Source organism: Anas platyrhynchos, chromosome 8 (genome assembly GCF_047663525.1).
Source record: "Anas platyrhynchos isolate ZD024472 breed Pekin duck chromosome 8, IASCAAS_PekinDuck_T2T, whole genome shotgun sequence".
Taxonomy (NCBI): Eukaryota; Metazoa; Chordata; class Aves; order Anseriformes; family Anatidae; genus Anas; species Anas platyrhynchos.
Genome location: NC_092594.1, coordinates 22981607 through 22996888, shown reverse-complemented (window position 1 = coordinate 22996888; position 15282 = coordinate 22981607). Strand labels below are relative to the sequence as shown.

General features: G+C 44.0%; 2 protein-coding genes across 3 annotated transcripts in view; one reads left to right on the top strand and one right to left on the bottom strand.

The window, feature by feature from the left end:
* Window positions 1–15282, bottom strand: part of COLGALT2 (collagen beta(1-O)galactosyltransferase 2) — a 148582-nt gene that overhangs the window by 63689 nt on the left and 69611 nt on the right. For both annotated transcript variants that reach the window (XM_072041575.1, XM_072041576.1), the window contains one exon: window positions 5205–5357. The gene's annotated coding sequence lies outside the window, so the exon portion shown is untranslated. The remainder of the gene's footprint in view (window positions 1–5204; window positions 5358–15282) is intronic.
* On the top strand, window positions 2554–15280 carry TSEN15 (tRNA splicing endonuclease subunit 15). Its single transcript, XM_027463558.3, has 4 exons — window positions 2554–2748; window positions 4139–4220; window positions 5479–5614; window positions 14841–15280. Exons 1-4 carry the CDS (start codon window positions 2608–2610, stop codon window positions 15043–15045), a joined length of 564 nt encoding a protein of 187 aa, XP_027319359.1. The 5' UTR covers window positions 2554–2607; the 3' UTR covers window positions 15046–15280.

The window sequence follows — 15282 nt, the reverse complement described above, 5'->3', positions numbered from 1 at the left end:
AGGGTTTGGATTCCGGAAACTAATTATAATAACCCTGCTTTTTTTAGAAGCAGTAATGAACATGTGTTAGCCTAGGAGCGTAAAAATCAGCTGCTTGATGTAATAACTGGTGTGTGTCTTGGTGGAGCAGAGATTCCCGGCGCACCCAGCGCTGTTTGCCTACCTCTATTCCTTTAATAAATTGTAAACTTTGATTATAGTCCTATTTTGAAGACTGAGCCATTTATAAGAGTAGTGAGGACTTCGCCCAGCCCTTCTCTGTCACCTTTAGCTCCCCTCCCTTCCCCCATCAAACCTAGTTTAAAGCCCTGGTAATCAGCCCAGAGAGTTTGCTCCCCAGCACACTTGTGCCCCACTTGCCCAGTCCTGGTCCCCAGATTCTTGTGCCAGGAACATGATTCCACAGAGCCTTCAAGCCTTTCTGTAGCTTTAAAGATGCTGAAATGGTCCCTGGCTTAAGAAGAACTAGTTCCCCGCCTGGCACTACGAATCATTGCTTAGGGCTAAAAGCTGAGGCTCTTGTCTGTTATGTGAACAGCCAGGGAGACTCGGCCTCTCTTCTCTGTTGAGTTCGGTGCTGCCTAGCCTTAACATTTTCAGTACTCAGTAGCGTCCCCCAGGCTCTCGTATTTTGAGAGGGATTGCACTCCCCTTACATCATATGGGAATCCCAGTTTTCTGTCTCAAGGGTGAATGGTGTAAGGCACTTCTGAATCATTGCAGGTTGTCGTTGTTGTCCGGAGAACAACCAGTATTACCGCTAAAGACTGAGGCAAAGAAGGCATTAAGCACCTCTGCCTTTTCCTCATCTTTTGTAACAAGGTTTCCCCCCGCATCCAGTAAAGGATGGAGATTCTCCTTAACCCTCCGTTTTGCATTGATATATTTGTAAAAAGATTTTTTGTTGTCTTTAACGGCAGCAGCCAGGTTGAGCTCCAGATGAGCTTAGGCCTTTCTAATTTTGTCCCTGCACAGCCTCGTAACATCCTTATAGTCCTCCTCAGTGTCCCGCCCTTTTTTCCAAAGATTGTAAACCCTCTCTTTTCTCCTAAGCTCAGGCTGCAACTCTCTGTTGAGCCAGGCCGTTCTTCTTCCACACCGGCTCAGGACCCAAGGGCTGAGGTCAACTGTATGAAGTTCAACAAGGCCAAGTGCCAGGTCCTGTACCTGGAGCGCAATAACCCCAAGCAGAGCTACAGGTTGGGAGATGAGCAGTTGGAAAGCTGCCAGGTGTAGAAGGACCTGGGAGTATTGGTGGATAGTCGGTTGAATATGAGCCAGCAGCGTGCTCAGGTGGCCAAGAAGGCCAACAGCATCCTGGCCTGCATAAGAAGCAGTGTGGCCAGCAGGTCTAGGGAAGTGATTGTCCCCCTGTACTCAGCTCTGGTGAGGCCACACCTCGAGTACTGTGTTCAGTTTTGGGCCCCTCACTACAAGAAGGATATCAAGGTGCTTGAGAGAGTCCAGAGAAGGGTGACAAAGCTGGTGAGGGGTCTGGAGAACAAGTCCTATGAGGAGTAGCTAAGGGAGCTGGGCTTGTTCATCCTGGAGAAAAGGAGGCTCAGGGACGACCTTATCGCTCTTTAAAGAAGGCTGTAGAGATGCGGCTTGTTAAAGGAGGCTGTAGAAAGGTAGCAGTTGGTCTATTCTCCCATATGCCTGGTGACAGGATGTGAGGGGGAACAGGCTAAAGTTGCGCCAGGGGTGTTTTAGGTTGGATATTAGGAAGAACTTCTTTACTGAGAGGGTTGTGAGGCATTGGAATGGGCTTCCCCAGGGAAGTGGTGGAGTCCCCATCCCTGGAGGTCTTTAAAAGATGTTTAGATGTTGAACTTAGTGATATAGTTTAGTGGAGGACTTGTTAGTGTTAGGTCAGGGTTGGACTCAATGATCTTGAGGTCTCTTCCAACCTAGACAATTCTGTGATTCTGTGAAGATGGGTTGAAGACTGTTGATTTTTTGCTATGCCCTGTATCAATTTGATCATCTCAAGATCATACTCAACGTTTCCTCTCATCAGTGTAGTTGTCAGCCTGTTTTCAATGTCAGCCAGATCTTCCTTGGTGTAGCCCGATTAAGAACAATCACAGTGCACTAGGAAGGGTTTTGCAGTCGCTCATCTGCTGTTACAACAATATGCTCTAGGTATCTGTTAAATAGTGCATAGCTTTTTTATGCATGGACACCAGCTCGAAGCTATTCACAATGCTGTAAGACACAGGCCTGACTTCATTTAAACCAGTGTCTGAATTTATCAAAAGAGGCACCAAGACAGAGCTGATAAGCCTGACCAGCAGCTGTACACGTGCAGGTTACTTCCACCCGCAGTCTGAGACATTCCTTAATAAAGCCGTCTGAGATGCTTTCAATAACAACACCTTGAATCTAAACGTCTTAACCAGTCTGTAAAAACTTCGGACGCCATACATTAATGATAATATATTTGCTTTTGTTTCTGTCTTGCTCCCTGTCTCGCTCCCCTCACACATCCCCACGGCCTCCCCCGGCCCCGGCGGAACGCGGCGGCGGCGGAACTGCGGCGGCTGCCGGGGAGAGGGCGGAGCTGCGGCGCCGCCCGGAGCCGAGTGGCGTTGCACCGGGGGAAGCATGGAGCCGGAGCCGGAGCTGCAGCCCGAGCCCGAGCCCGGCCGGGCTGAGGGGGGCTGCGGCCCGCCGGGGGGCTCCTCTGCCGGCGGCCGGCGCTGGGCGGGAGGGGCCGGCGGCAACTGGATGGCGGCGCACCCCGTGGTAGGGCCCGCGGCCGGGGGGGGCTCGGGGCGGGGTGGGGGTGGGCTCCAGCCTTGCCCTGCGGCCGTGCCGGGCCGCTCCCAGCCCCGTGCAGCCCGGCTGGAGCCCCTCCGGGATGGGGCAGCCACGGCTTCTCCGGGCAGCGGGTTCCAGCCCCTCACCTCCCGCTGTGTGCAGGATTTCCTCCTAACGCCTCATCTAAATCTCCCCTCGTATAGTTTAAAGCCACTACTCCTTGTCCTACTGTCATCTGCCCAAGCAAAAAGTCGCTCCATCTTTTTATAAGCCCCCTTTAAGTATTGAAAAGTTACAATGAGATCACCCTGGAGCCTTTTCTCCAGGCCAAACAGCCCCAGCTCTCTCAACCTTTTTTCCCCAAGAGAGCTGCTCCAGCCTCTGAGCATCCTTATGGCCTCCTCTCTACCCACTCTAACAGCCCCACGTCCTTCTGGTGCTGGGGGCCCCAGACCTGGATGCAGGACTCCAGGTGGGGCCTCACATAGGCAGAGCAGAGGGGCACAGTCACCTCCCTCGGCCTGCTGGTCACACCTCTGTTGGTGCAGCCCAGGATGCAGTTGCCCTTCTGGGCTGCAGGCACACGCTGCTGGCTCATGTCCAGCTCGTGTCTGGGATTGTCCCAACCCAGGTGCAGCACCTTGCACTTGGACTTGTTGAACCTCATTAGATTCACATGGGCCCACTTCTCAAGCTTGTCCAGGTTCCTATTGATGGCATTTTCTGCTACCTTGGGCCACTGTTGCTCTGAGGAGCACCTTGGGTACATCTTCATGGCTCTGGGGCCAGTGAAGGTGCCAGGTCACCCTTCCCTTACCAAGAATTGGTGCTCAGGGAGGGGGTTTTAGTCTAACATGTTTTGTGGGGTTTAGGTCTGTCGGGGGAGCTCATCTCCTGGCCTGTGATGAAAGCCAGTGGGGTTGTGGGGGAATGCTGGCTTTAGCAGAGGGTGAAGTTTTAGATGCTGAAACTGTAGCTGGAAAATGCAAATGTAAACTTTTAAATCCATCTGAATTTTTAGTATGCTGAAAACACAGAGGTATTTAATCTGGCTGCCATCTTGTGTTGATGTACTGCAGCAAAAATAGGTAAAATTCATAGATGTCCACAAAGCCAGTTCTGTTCCAGATATAGTTGCATTTCCTCTGTTGCTTATTTATTTGGCTTGCTTTCTTAATGGCCGAAATAGGGGGGATGTGGAAGAAAACTCTGAAGATATTGTCAGAAAACTGTTCCTGTCTTTTAATTCCCTGTTAGTCCTTAAAACTGGTTTCAGACTCAACAGGTTAGACAGCTGTATAGATTCTGGGTCTGGTCTTTATGTTTTTAATGCAACTTCATCTTCCTTTGACCAATGTTGTCTTTTTGGTTTCAGTTTACAGAAATGATGTCCCTTGATATATCTGACAGTAGTCAAATCTATGCCGCGTTTCTGGTATACCTGGACCTCTTAGAAGGTAATTCAATGAAGTGACTGGACAGATGTACCAAAAATGTATTAACATGTTAGGCATTAACTAAGGTTTGTGCACTATCAGAGCCTTTCCTGCAGAAATCCTTGCCATTTGCTTTGAAACTTAATGCAGTGATGGTTACCTAAGAAACATGGTATTTTAGAACCAAAGATTTCTATCGTGTGCCTACCCAGAGCCTTTACAAAGATTAAGGCCCATTTCGGCCAGCAGTCACAGTTACAGGTGCAGACCTTCCAGAGCAAAGACACTTGGCATGGAAAAAAGAAAAAGAGGAGTAGGGGAAGAAAAGGGGATATGGAAGGGCAAAGTTACAAGTTCCGTGGTTGTACTGGTAATAGAATCCTCTTTTGTAGGTTAATGTCAAAGCTACTAAATCATAGCATCTTCCTAAGATTACAGTTTAGAAAATGCCTGAAGTGTGCCAGTCTGATTAGGATGCTGGTTTCTGGAAGGGGCAAGCATTCCTGTAGGAAAGAAGACCGCTTAGAAATCTGGTGACAGTAATTACGCCAAACTTAGCATAGTCTTCTGATGCCTTACAAGAGTGGAATAGTGTTATGTGATGATAAACCTCTGCTTGCAATTCTCCTAGATGGGCTCCATTGAGAAGGGACTGCACATAGGCAGGCAGCCAGCCCAGTAACAATAATGAGTTTCTCTTGGAGGCTGGTGATTCTCAGTGTCAGGGTATGGAGGAATATTACAGGCCAGAAAGCACACATCTGTTGTAATTATTGTTAAACCCCTTATAGAAAATGTCTTAATAAGCTCTGAGAGATTGCTCCTATAGTTACGCAATGAAAATTTTTAGCCTCATCTCTTCAAGCAGAAGGGAAGAACTGTGTGTCATCAACAACCATGCCTGTAGCACCTGTTCCACACAGTTTCGGGTACTGATAAATTTCAGGTTTGGTTTACAGTTTTATGCTGCAGGTGACTAAAGATAAGTTTTTGTCTTCTTTTTACCTTTGTGAAACAAAGTCTCGTCAAACGGATCCCCAGACACCATCCATCAGCGTAGCTCTGAACTCACCACAGTAGTAGTGCTCCCACAGGTTTCTTTAGCAGGTTTGTTTCTCAGAAAGAAATCTTGCCAGCTGTATGGGGTGGTCCTCTCCCCTGTAAGGAGAGGAAGGGATAAAAATGGAAGATGTTAAATTAAATTTGAAATTTGATACTTGAACGATCGGAACTTATGTTTTGTGTTCTGGTCCATCTCACTGATGACAAACCTTTCTAGGGAGAAACTGGCATGAAGTGAAGCATGTCGGAGTAGCAGAACTGCAGCTCATATGTTTACATGCACGTGAGAAAGAGCTGGACAGTCTCCAAGTGATGGTGCCAGTACCTGTGGACATATCATTAAGCCATGAAAGGTGAGGCTATGGTCAGTGTTTGGATGCCACTACTACTCAACAGGTTGCTGATAATTTGCTTAAGGGGGAAGTGGGAGAAAACAATGAATACCACAAGCAAAGTAATATCTCAGCCTGTAAGCGGAGTTATTTTGGATACTGCAAACATATATTTAAAGTTGAGATATTTTTTTTTTTCTAAGCTGCATCAGTCTCTGCTTCTTCCTCTATGGAAATAGTAAGCCTTTGATTTCAGCTTTCCACAGCAATCGACTCCTTCTGTTGATGAACACTTCAGATTGTTTAGAAGCTGCATTTCCTCTAGCAGGTAACAATGGATATCCAAGTATGTGTTTGAGAGACAAGGTTAGAACCCAGGACCTTTACAGCTTACGTTTTGAACATTCTTGTGTTGCATATTTGTAGTCTGGGAAATCTAACGATGCTTCTTTATGTCAATGGGCTTTCAAGTACCAAACAGGAAAAGAAATCCCCCCCAGACCTGTCTAAGAATGATTTTTTTTTTTAAATTGTTGAATCTCAGGGATAAGCCTGGTAGTGTGCTTCATTTGTTTAGCTTTTTGGTTTGAAAGTATGATTTGGCTGCTTTCAAACGGAAATGCCTCTTAATTCTCCAAAATCCAACATATAACTCTCCTTTGAACTGTGATTTTGACATAGCACGTTTTAGACATGCTATGTTGTGTTTTTTTGCTTTTTCTTAAGTTTTAGAAGTGACAAGTCTCTTGCAAATAGACTTCCACCTTAATTCTGCTATGTGTTTTCCTAAGAGCTTACATTCAGAAGCAATTCATTTGTGCAGGAGAAGAAGATGACTTACTAGATATTGATGGATTCACGTACTATCTAGTTGCTGAAAAATCTTCCATTTGCAAATACTGGCGGTCAGTCATTCCAGTGGGCTTAGTTTTATGTAGAAGTACAGTGTGATAGAGAAAATCTGCTGACAGGTCTTCCAGGATGAAATATCGAGCATCATTCAGCATCTCTGTGAGCAGCTGATTGCTGTTTGTGTGTGACAGGGACACACTGCTGCTCACAGTGTTAGAGTTCAAACTGGATTTTGTATGGGAAAAGAAAGCAGCAAATTAGGATATGGGACCTTTGAGAAATAACTCCTACATGCTGAATTGTGCTTGTTTAATGTAGTAGGTTTCCACTTAGGCTGGAAACTTTGACTCCTGGCATTGGGTCAGTGCCAGCAACTATGTTCTAATTGGTTTTTAATGACAGGGAGATACTGCGCTGCATGTATGTCCTATCTTTCACTGGGGCTTTTCATTTGGAGCCTCTGATCTTGTTTGTACTGTGGTGATACTGTTTGCTCTGTTTCTGGCACCAGGTGTGGATGGAATCCATTACTGGAAGGATGTGTGTTAGAGAAGCACAGACTGAATGCATCACATTGATTAAAAGTACAGTCTGTGACTAGGTTTTGCTATAGAGCAAGTACATAGAGTATGTTGACACTAAAATGAGCTGAATACAGTGCTGTGATGCCAGATGAGTCTGTTAAAGCCTGTATGTGCTTGATACAAGCGTATACTATCCTTCTGCCTCACAACAGCTTTGGGAATTTGTGTTGTTGGATGTGCACGTGCATATGCATGCTTGGAATTTCATTAGTAGGTCACTGCTGATCAGAGAGGCCTGGTCTATCTTTATCAAGAAAGGACAGAATCAGCTCTGCTTCTTTGCTGGAACACGAGGCAATAGAGGGGGTAGGGATGATAAATGTGCCTCAGACATAGGCAGTGCAGAAGGGAGTTAATTAAAAGGCATCCTAAAGAAGGAATAGGAAACACAGTGTTACAGCGCTACTACTTCTTTGTTCTGACAGCTGTGAATATTTTGTTGTTGAGATTGTTGGTAGCAGGAGGCTTTGTTAGGTATCTGATGTCTTAAACAGTGTTTTCTCATTTGATTTACCAAGTTGTAGACAGACAGGAGAGCATTCATACTTGGTTACTTTACTGTTCTGTTCAAAAGCAGTGTGCTGGGTTTTTGTGTTACTTGCTCTAAGGTAGAAGTACAAAGAAACACAGCTCAATTAACATTGAAACGTAAGCCATTGCAGGTGGTCAGGAACCTGAAAATATTTTGTCCTCATTGCTGGGCCTGGAAATGTTGTGCAGCAGTTGGCAGCATTTATGGGCAGCATTTCCTTGCTTAAACAGTGAGGCCTGGGTAGGAGCTGCAGGGGTGGTTTTCCTCTCAAAGTCACTTCAGCAAAGACCTGCCAAGCCTTTCCAGGTGTCTTGTGAAGATTCATGTTTGGCCAACTCTCACAGGAAAGTGTCCTTAAACGGCCATAATAAAATTGATATGGAAATTACCAGCAAGGTACCAGAGCAAAAGATAAATGAGAGTGCCATAAAAAAAAAAAAAACAATCTGCTCTATGTTTTTTAGCCTGTTGTAAGATTTCATTGTGTCCAGCTTACACATTACAGTTAACTGCTTAAGGCAGAAGCTGTTGTACTTGCTAAGCTCAGTGCCTTCCATAAACTCAATAGAAGCTGATCATCCTGAGCTGCTGGCATGCATGGTAGTTCACTGAATCACAGAATTATGGGGTCTGGAGCAAAGTGACCACCAATGCAAATGATAGTCTTGTGCTTTGTGTACCTGCTCTTAAAATGAAGATTGGTGAATCTTCTGTGAGTAAAGACATGGAGAATAAGATGTAACTTCTTCCTCTCTTGGACCACTCTCCCAACACATGAGGTTCAGAGTACCCTGCGTGGGTATTCCCTTGAATTGAGTGACACATACTAGCAGGAGGAATCCAGAGGTCCACTGTGTGGGAGGTGTTTCCTGTTCACTACCAGAGACAACATCGTAGTGCACAGGGAGTATCTAATTGTTGGTACGTTCCAGAATTGAGGCTCCCCAAAGGGGCTGAAGTAGTTAAATACAGGCAGCCCTGTTTCAAAGCCAGCAGAAATTACTTAGATAAACCAAGCTCAGAGAGTGTGAGAGTTTGTAGCATTGACAGCTAGATTTGCTAGATAGCGTTAAAAGCCTTGAGCCTTTCAGGATCAAGGAATTAGATGCTGGATCTAACAGAATTAGGTGCTGTCTATCCTGGACAAATAACGTTGTCCAAGCAAAATGTCTGTTACTAATACACCATTAGATTAAATGATACGTCACTGTCCTGTTTGTTCTTTGTGTGCAAGTGTTGGAACTGAAGAATGAAGTTGGTTACATCTGGTTATAAAGATTGTGAAGTTTGTTTTAGGCTAAGAGGGAAAGGATTATTTCATTAAAATGCCGACTTAATTCTGGGGAAAAAATGTTTCATTTTAAAGCTAATAAACATCCTTAGAAAGAAATCTGGCACTTGGAAGTGATTTGTCTTCTTCTAAGTCTGTAGTTTGTGAAAAATAGATATTGCTCTAATCTGAAGTGATTTTGCTTACAAGCAGCACTGTTATTATAAATGCACTGGAAGTGTGACATGCTCTTCATCTTGCAGCCTTTTCACAGTTCTGTCAGTACTTCTGCTGTTAGTATTATTTGGGTTTTAATGTGTGCTTTACAAATAAAATGGCTTTTAAGTACAAATTCTTTATCAATAGTTTAAAAGTGATTGATGTGGCTTACAGAACTGAGTTAGGCATGCAGTACTACCTTTGAACTTCCTATAGCTTGTGTGCCGTGTAGAATTTTGCTGAACTCCAGTTCCTCCGTTTTGCATAATTCATCATGTTTTCTTTTTCAACTTCCGTGGAAAAAAAAATGACTTTATATTCCTTGGGGTTTCAATTTCCTTTTCTGACCAGTGAGGCACGTGGTGTTTTCTTTGGTTCTATTTTATTTCCCATTACAAAAACCCGATTTTTTTTTTCCTAGCATCTCACGTTCCTGTAGTTAGAAAGCAAATCACAAGAAACAGTGGTGTCCATTTACACACCGTCTCCCCTGCCCCACACCACATTGTTATAAACGAAGTCTCAACTCAATCTGAATTTAGTAATATTTATAAAAGAATATTTATAAAAGGTATAAAAGGCAAGTAAACAACGCTGGGTGTGCGGGGAGTCTACGCTCCACCAACATAGTCGGGTTTAGTACGTAAAGCCATGATCTGTATATTTAGAATGTTTGATGTTTGTGTGTGTGTGTTGGTGGAGCGTAGACTCCCCGCTCACCCAGCGCTGTTTACTTGCCTTTTATACCTTTTATAGCTTTTATACCTTTTAGAAATATTTGTTTTATAAATATTACAAAATTCAGATTGAGTTGAGACCTCATTTATAACAATATCAACCATTTTCTCGACACAAATTACCACTCCATATATAACAATATATTTCTTCCCCTATATTTCAAGGCCCTAGGTTCATCTAACTTCAGGGCAGGCAACAGCGTCTGGAGCGGTGTTTTCCTGATGGTGAGCAAGAGACTGTACTGCTCTGTTTGCATACTGCTGGCAAAATTCAGGGTATTGTGCTTTATAGGAGGCTTCCTCTGCTTTGATTCTCTTGTGGGGGGCCCCTCTGTGCTTGTCTGGCACAATGGTGTGCACCCGATGCAGAGTACAGAGACCAACTTGTATCGACTCTTCAGCCCTGCCTTGCATGGAGGGGAGGGAGCTATTCAGGCCAGCCAAGCCTCCAATGAATTATTCATCCCGGTACAAAGGACAGATTGAAAGCCTTTGGCTTTTATGGTAAGGAAGGCAGCAGTTCCATTTCAGCTAAATGGAGCACTATGCAACCTCCATAAAACTACTCAGAGCTTCCAGTATTTCCTCTGCTTCTCAGCAGTAGCAGATGGGATACATCACTGAAATACTTTTTTCAGCACAAAACTTCCTGCACGTTTTCTTTCCTTTATGATTCTGTTCCCTTCTAGGTTTTGGTCAGTCAGTTAAAGATTCAAGCCACAGTTGCCCGAAGTTCACCAGTTGTATACCGGTTTCTTTCTCTGGAGCAAAAAGGGCAATATTACTTTGTTAGGAGCAAGTCACTAGGAAATACACTATGGATTTCTAATATGTGTCCAAAGGCCTGATACAAAAGCCTCCTGTTCAGAACAAGATGGGGGAAGAGTAGAAAAATCCCCTCTTCTTTTGTGTGTGTGTTTTTGTGGGTGAGGGGTTGTTGTTTTTATTTTTTTTATTATTATTATTTTTTAAGGTGTTAGTTACAACAGTAATAGAAGACCAGCTGAGTTCCCTGTTGCAATTTAGTTTGAAGGCAGCAATAAGGGCAGATGCAGGCTGACATTAGTAGTGATGTTACCTCAGCTGCAGTGGTCCTTGCATGATGTTAAGTAAGTTAAGTCTGTTCTTTCAATTAACTCTTTTGTAGAAAAATAGCAATTATTGCTAAATGCAGCTTGTAGGTATCTGGAAAGCCCCTTTAAAGTTTTCTGAAGCAAAAGACTTCAGCAATGCTAAAAACTTACTTTTGTGTAATAGTGCCTCTTTTGTATGATTGAAATTAAACCCCTTTCATCTTCTGCAATGTGAGGTGAATATGAGCTTGCTTCCTCAGTGGAAACTGAGGACTTCATCCTACTTGGATTTGTCTTGGTGGGAGCAGATCTTGGCTTCCACTGGACATGCAGACACTGTCAGTGTTAGGGATGGGTTTCCAAGCTATTCTGAGAATTTTTTACTGTGTGATCTACAACTGAGAATTCATATTTTCAAAAAAATGTTCAACCTCACTCTGTTTACGGGACTTAGAATAAAGCTTTCCAGTGCTTCTTGGGGTGCCTAGCTTTACATACGTTATTTTCCTTTCATAAGGCCTTTGTTCAAATCTACCTTTTTGTGGGGGAAATGTAAAGCTTCAGTATTGCCCATTTTAACATTCAGTGGCTTTTCTTCCTGGGGAGAGGGAGAGGAGGGAAAGGAGTGTTTATAGAATATTTTAACTTCTAGACTTCCCACTGTGTATGCAGCAGCACACGTGCTTGATCTGTGAGCTCTCTTGGGACTCCAGATGCCTTTTAATTTTTACCAGATAGACACAGAACCAGTAAATCCCAAGAAGGTGGCAACATGTACAGAGTGTCTGTCCCTGATCTTCCTAACGAGGCTGAGCCTGTGGGTGAGCTAATCTGAGCTGATGAACAAACATATGCATTGCTTTTAATTTCACAAGGCCAAGAACACTTCTTGCTTTTTTTTTTCCCCTCTCTATATAGAGCATTAGACACATCAAAAATAATTTTAAAAATATTTTTTTCTGCAATATTTCATCTTTGTATTTGTGGGAGGTGGTAAGTGCAGTGATATCAGGGCAAACCCAGATGTTCTTCCCTGACTCCTCCTTTGAGAGGTCTGATGCTGGAAAGAGGCTTTGTGAGAACACTGGATGCAGAGGCTAACAATGATGCCTTCAGGGGAGGAGAGGAAATGCAGGCATCTGATACAGACTTCCTGAATTCCAAAGCTTATTCTTTTAAAAGATACCTTCCACTAACCTGCAGATGTGCTGGTTGCATTATGGCTCACTGTGGTCTGTATGAATAGGAGCTCTTGTTTTGGTGCTGCTTGTATCTAGAAAAGGCGGTAGAGGAGAATCTTGCATTTGCAGTTCTAATTCTGTAAGTTGATAGAGGCTGATCCTCTGTTTGCAGTGGAGAGCACTGTGCTCCATGGCCAGGAGTGTTAGCAGATCACCCTGAAGTAATGGAATGTCCTTGTGCTCTCTACTTAAAGCCTGAAACTCAGGCTTTAACCCCTGAAAAGTAGGCCAGGGACTTGAAGAAGTCTCACTGATCCGTTGTGAGGACCTGATTGCTTTTGTGATCATGGCGCATCTTCTAAGCATAAGTGCTAAATGGCAAGAGGAATAAAGGTTCATGTGGCTGTGCTTGGCATTGTAAGAGGAGTTCACAAGTGATGGGAAACAGATCTGAGGCCTCACTGTACCTCCATCCCCTGAACAGACTAGGGAGAGAAACAGTGACAGTTAACGAAGGAAATTGTGAAGAAGCTTCTGTCCTGGCTGACAGGTAAGCGCAGGCCACGCTCAACACAGGTTTGGTTTCTTTGGGTCCCAGAATCTCTCCCAGGTAGCTGTACCCTTTGTTATTTGGCTTTTTAATGATAGTTCTGTTTCTCATTCCCAGGCTGGGGGAGAGATTAACCTCTATCGCTACACAAAACCAATGACTAGCTCTTTCTTAATGTTGTCTCTGCCAGGAGACTGGCCCCACCACTGACTCTTATTCAGAAAGGCAGAAGATGCGAGGTGTGATGGGTGGGTTCTTGCTCCATATGTGTGTGGCGTGTCTGGAAGGATACCCACAGTCCTTTCCCAGGCCCTTGTCAACCCCAGGTGCATGCCCTTCTTACCAGGTAGTGCACCACTGGCAGGCCTTGGTGTATTTGAGGCATTGCTCATGTGGGGGTGCTTTTCCTTCCTTTTCCAGAGCACCTCAACCCACAGCTTGCCTACAGCTTTGGAAGGCAGGCTTGCATCTGCACTCTCCTGGCTACCCGCAGCGCAGTTAGTGTGCCTACAGCACAGCTGCAGGCCGAGGCACCAGCCAAAGAAATGTGCCAGGAGGGAAGGTAGTGGTCACACTGCTTGAAGCAGGAATCTTTTGCAGATGCCTGTCTTCTGACAGTGACCAATGCAGTATCTTTCCTTATTCTCTTGTTACAAAATCTGACAGTAGGGGCACCAGAATATGGCTTTTCACAGCCTTAGTATCTCTGCTACATGGACTGACTGACTACACTGGATGTCTTGCCTTGCATTATACATGGGCCAGCAGTGAGAGGAAAAGGAAAGGCACTACTGACTTCAGCAAGTTGAATTATGACCAGTTAGAACACAGATGGGTACATAAGAGGGCCATGGGCCTAACAGCATAGGCTTTCCAAGCTGCTGCTGCTTCCCTGCCACTTCCCATTTGGCTTTTATTAAGGGATCAAAGTGGTTTGGAAGGGAAGGTGATGATTAAAGTTTGAAAGCTGATGCATTTAGAAAGAGCCTTATTTTCAACTGCAGCGCCCAGCTTGAGAAATGCATTTCTGGGGAAGAGAGCTCATGGGCACATGATGTGAGGGGTGATTTTTTTTCGCAGTGCAGAGCTGATCTCTCCCCAGTGCATACCCTCTCTGGCAATCCCAGGAAAACCCTGCAGCACCTGGACTCCGGGTGAAGGAGGATGCTCCCTGTGGTAATGTTTGCTGTGGGGAAGCACTCCCCATAGCTCCAGAAGGAGCCTTCTGCCCCTGGACATCATGCTCCTTCAGTGCTCATGCCCTGATCAGAACAGTAATATGCCAGGAATCAATGTTGTTCTCAGCTCTGAACTAAAAAGCAACTAGCATGTTATTCTTAAAATAAACTGCACAGGAAAAGTTGCATAACTTTGTTGTGAATTTTTAAGGAAGACATTATTTATGCAGACTTTCCTGAGGAAGATCGTTAGTCTTATGTCTTGTGGCTTCTAGTCTAGACAGGGAGGTAGAGAAACCTGGCTTTGGTTCCCGAGTATTCCACAGACTCGCAGAGAACTGCAGCACATGGACTGGAAGACTTATCTCTACAAATGGAAGATGTCTCTCTCTCTTTTTTTTTTCCCCTCACACATGGTATTCAATTAGATTATTTTATTCCAATGAAAACAATGGCCATTAGAGATTACCATGCTCCGATTATGGTGGTGAAAGGATGGTCGAGGTATGTGCACAGTAGTACAGCTAGGGAAAAATCAGAAGTTCATGTTGAGCTATTTGCAGCAGAGATGTATGCATCCAAATGCATTTTTTAGGAAAAAATAAGCTTCACTGTTATTTAAGAGATTGCTGCTTGATTATAGGACTTTGGATTTTTATTAGAACAGATATTACACTTTCTTTATCCAATAAAAAGCCTGGTATTGTCTTCACTAATCTCTTCTATTTAAAAAGCTGCAAGAAGAAGTTGTGTTAAAGCCCTCTTGAAAGGCTCAAATACAAGTTTCTAATTTTCCTCCATCCTTCCAAGCTTTGTATGAATTTTCTTGTGCTTTCTGGGGGCAAGCACGTTTATTATAGGCATGGTATTAAAGATCAGAAAATTAAATAATATGTAAAAACATTTCTCAAGTTAGAGAACCTGACTGTCCTCCATGACAGTACGGAAAACTGTTCCCTGCTTTGAATGTCATCAGTGTTAAAACCTACAAAACCCATCAATACTGAACTTGTTCCTTTGTGCCATCAGTAGGTTTTTATGCAGTCCTTGCTAACTGTTTTTCTCTTCTAGGTTAAGAGAAATCATGAAGAAAGCTTCTCTCCCATGTGACAATCCTGACACCCCACTGTCAGTTACCTTGGCCATAGTTGAGTCAGATTCTACAGTAGTCTACTATAAAATGACTGATGGCTTTGTAATACCAGAGCCTCCTGACAACACTGAAGATGTGGGCAATAAACATTGGAAGAAGAAAAGAAGGAAGCTTTCCAAATAATCAAGGCAAACAGACTTTCCTTGAACTACTGTCCTCAAACCAAAACAAATCCAGGAACTTACATATGTAAATAAGTAGTGTGTAAAACTGTGTTCTGCATATCAAGCGTATGTTCATGGGGAATTGAGTTTTGTGCAGTTGCACTGTAATAAAACACTGTTTGAAATATGAAATGGGTCATGCTTTTGAGACAGATTGCTTCTAACTAATAAATATCCTTGTGAGATGTTTGCAATG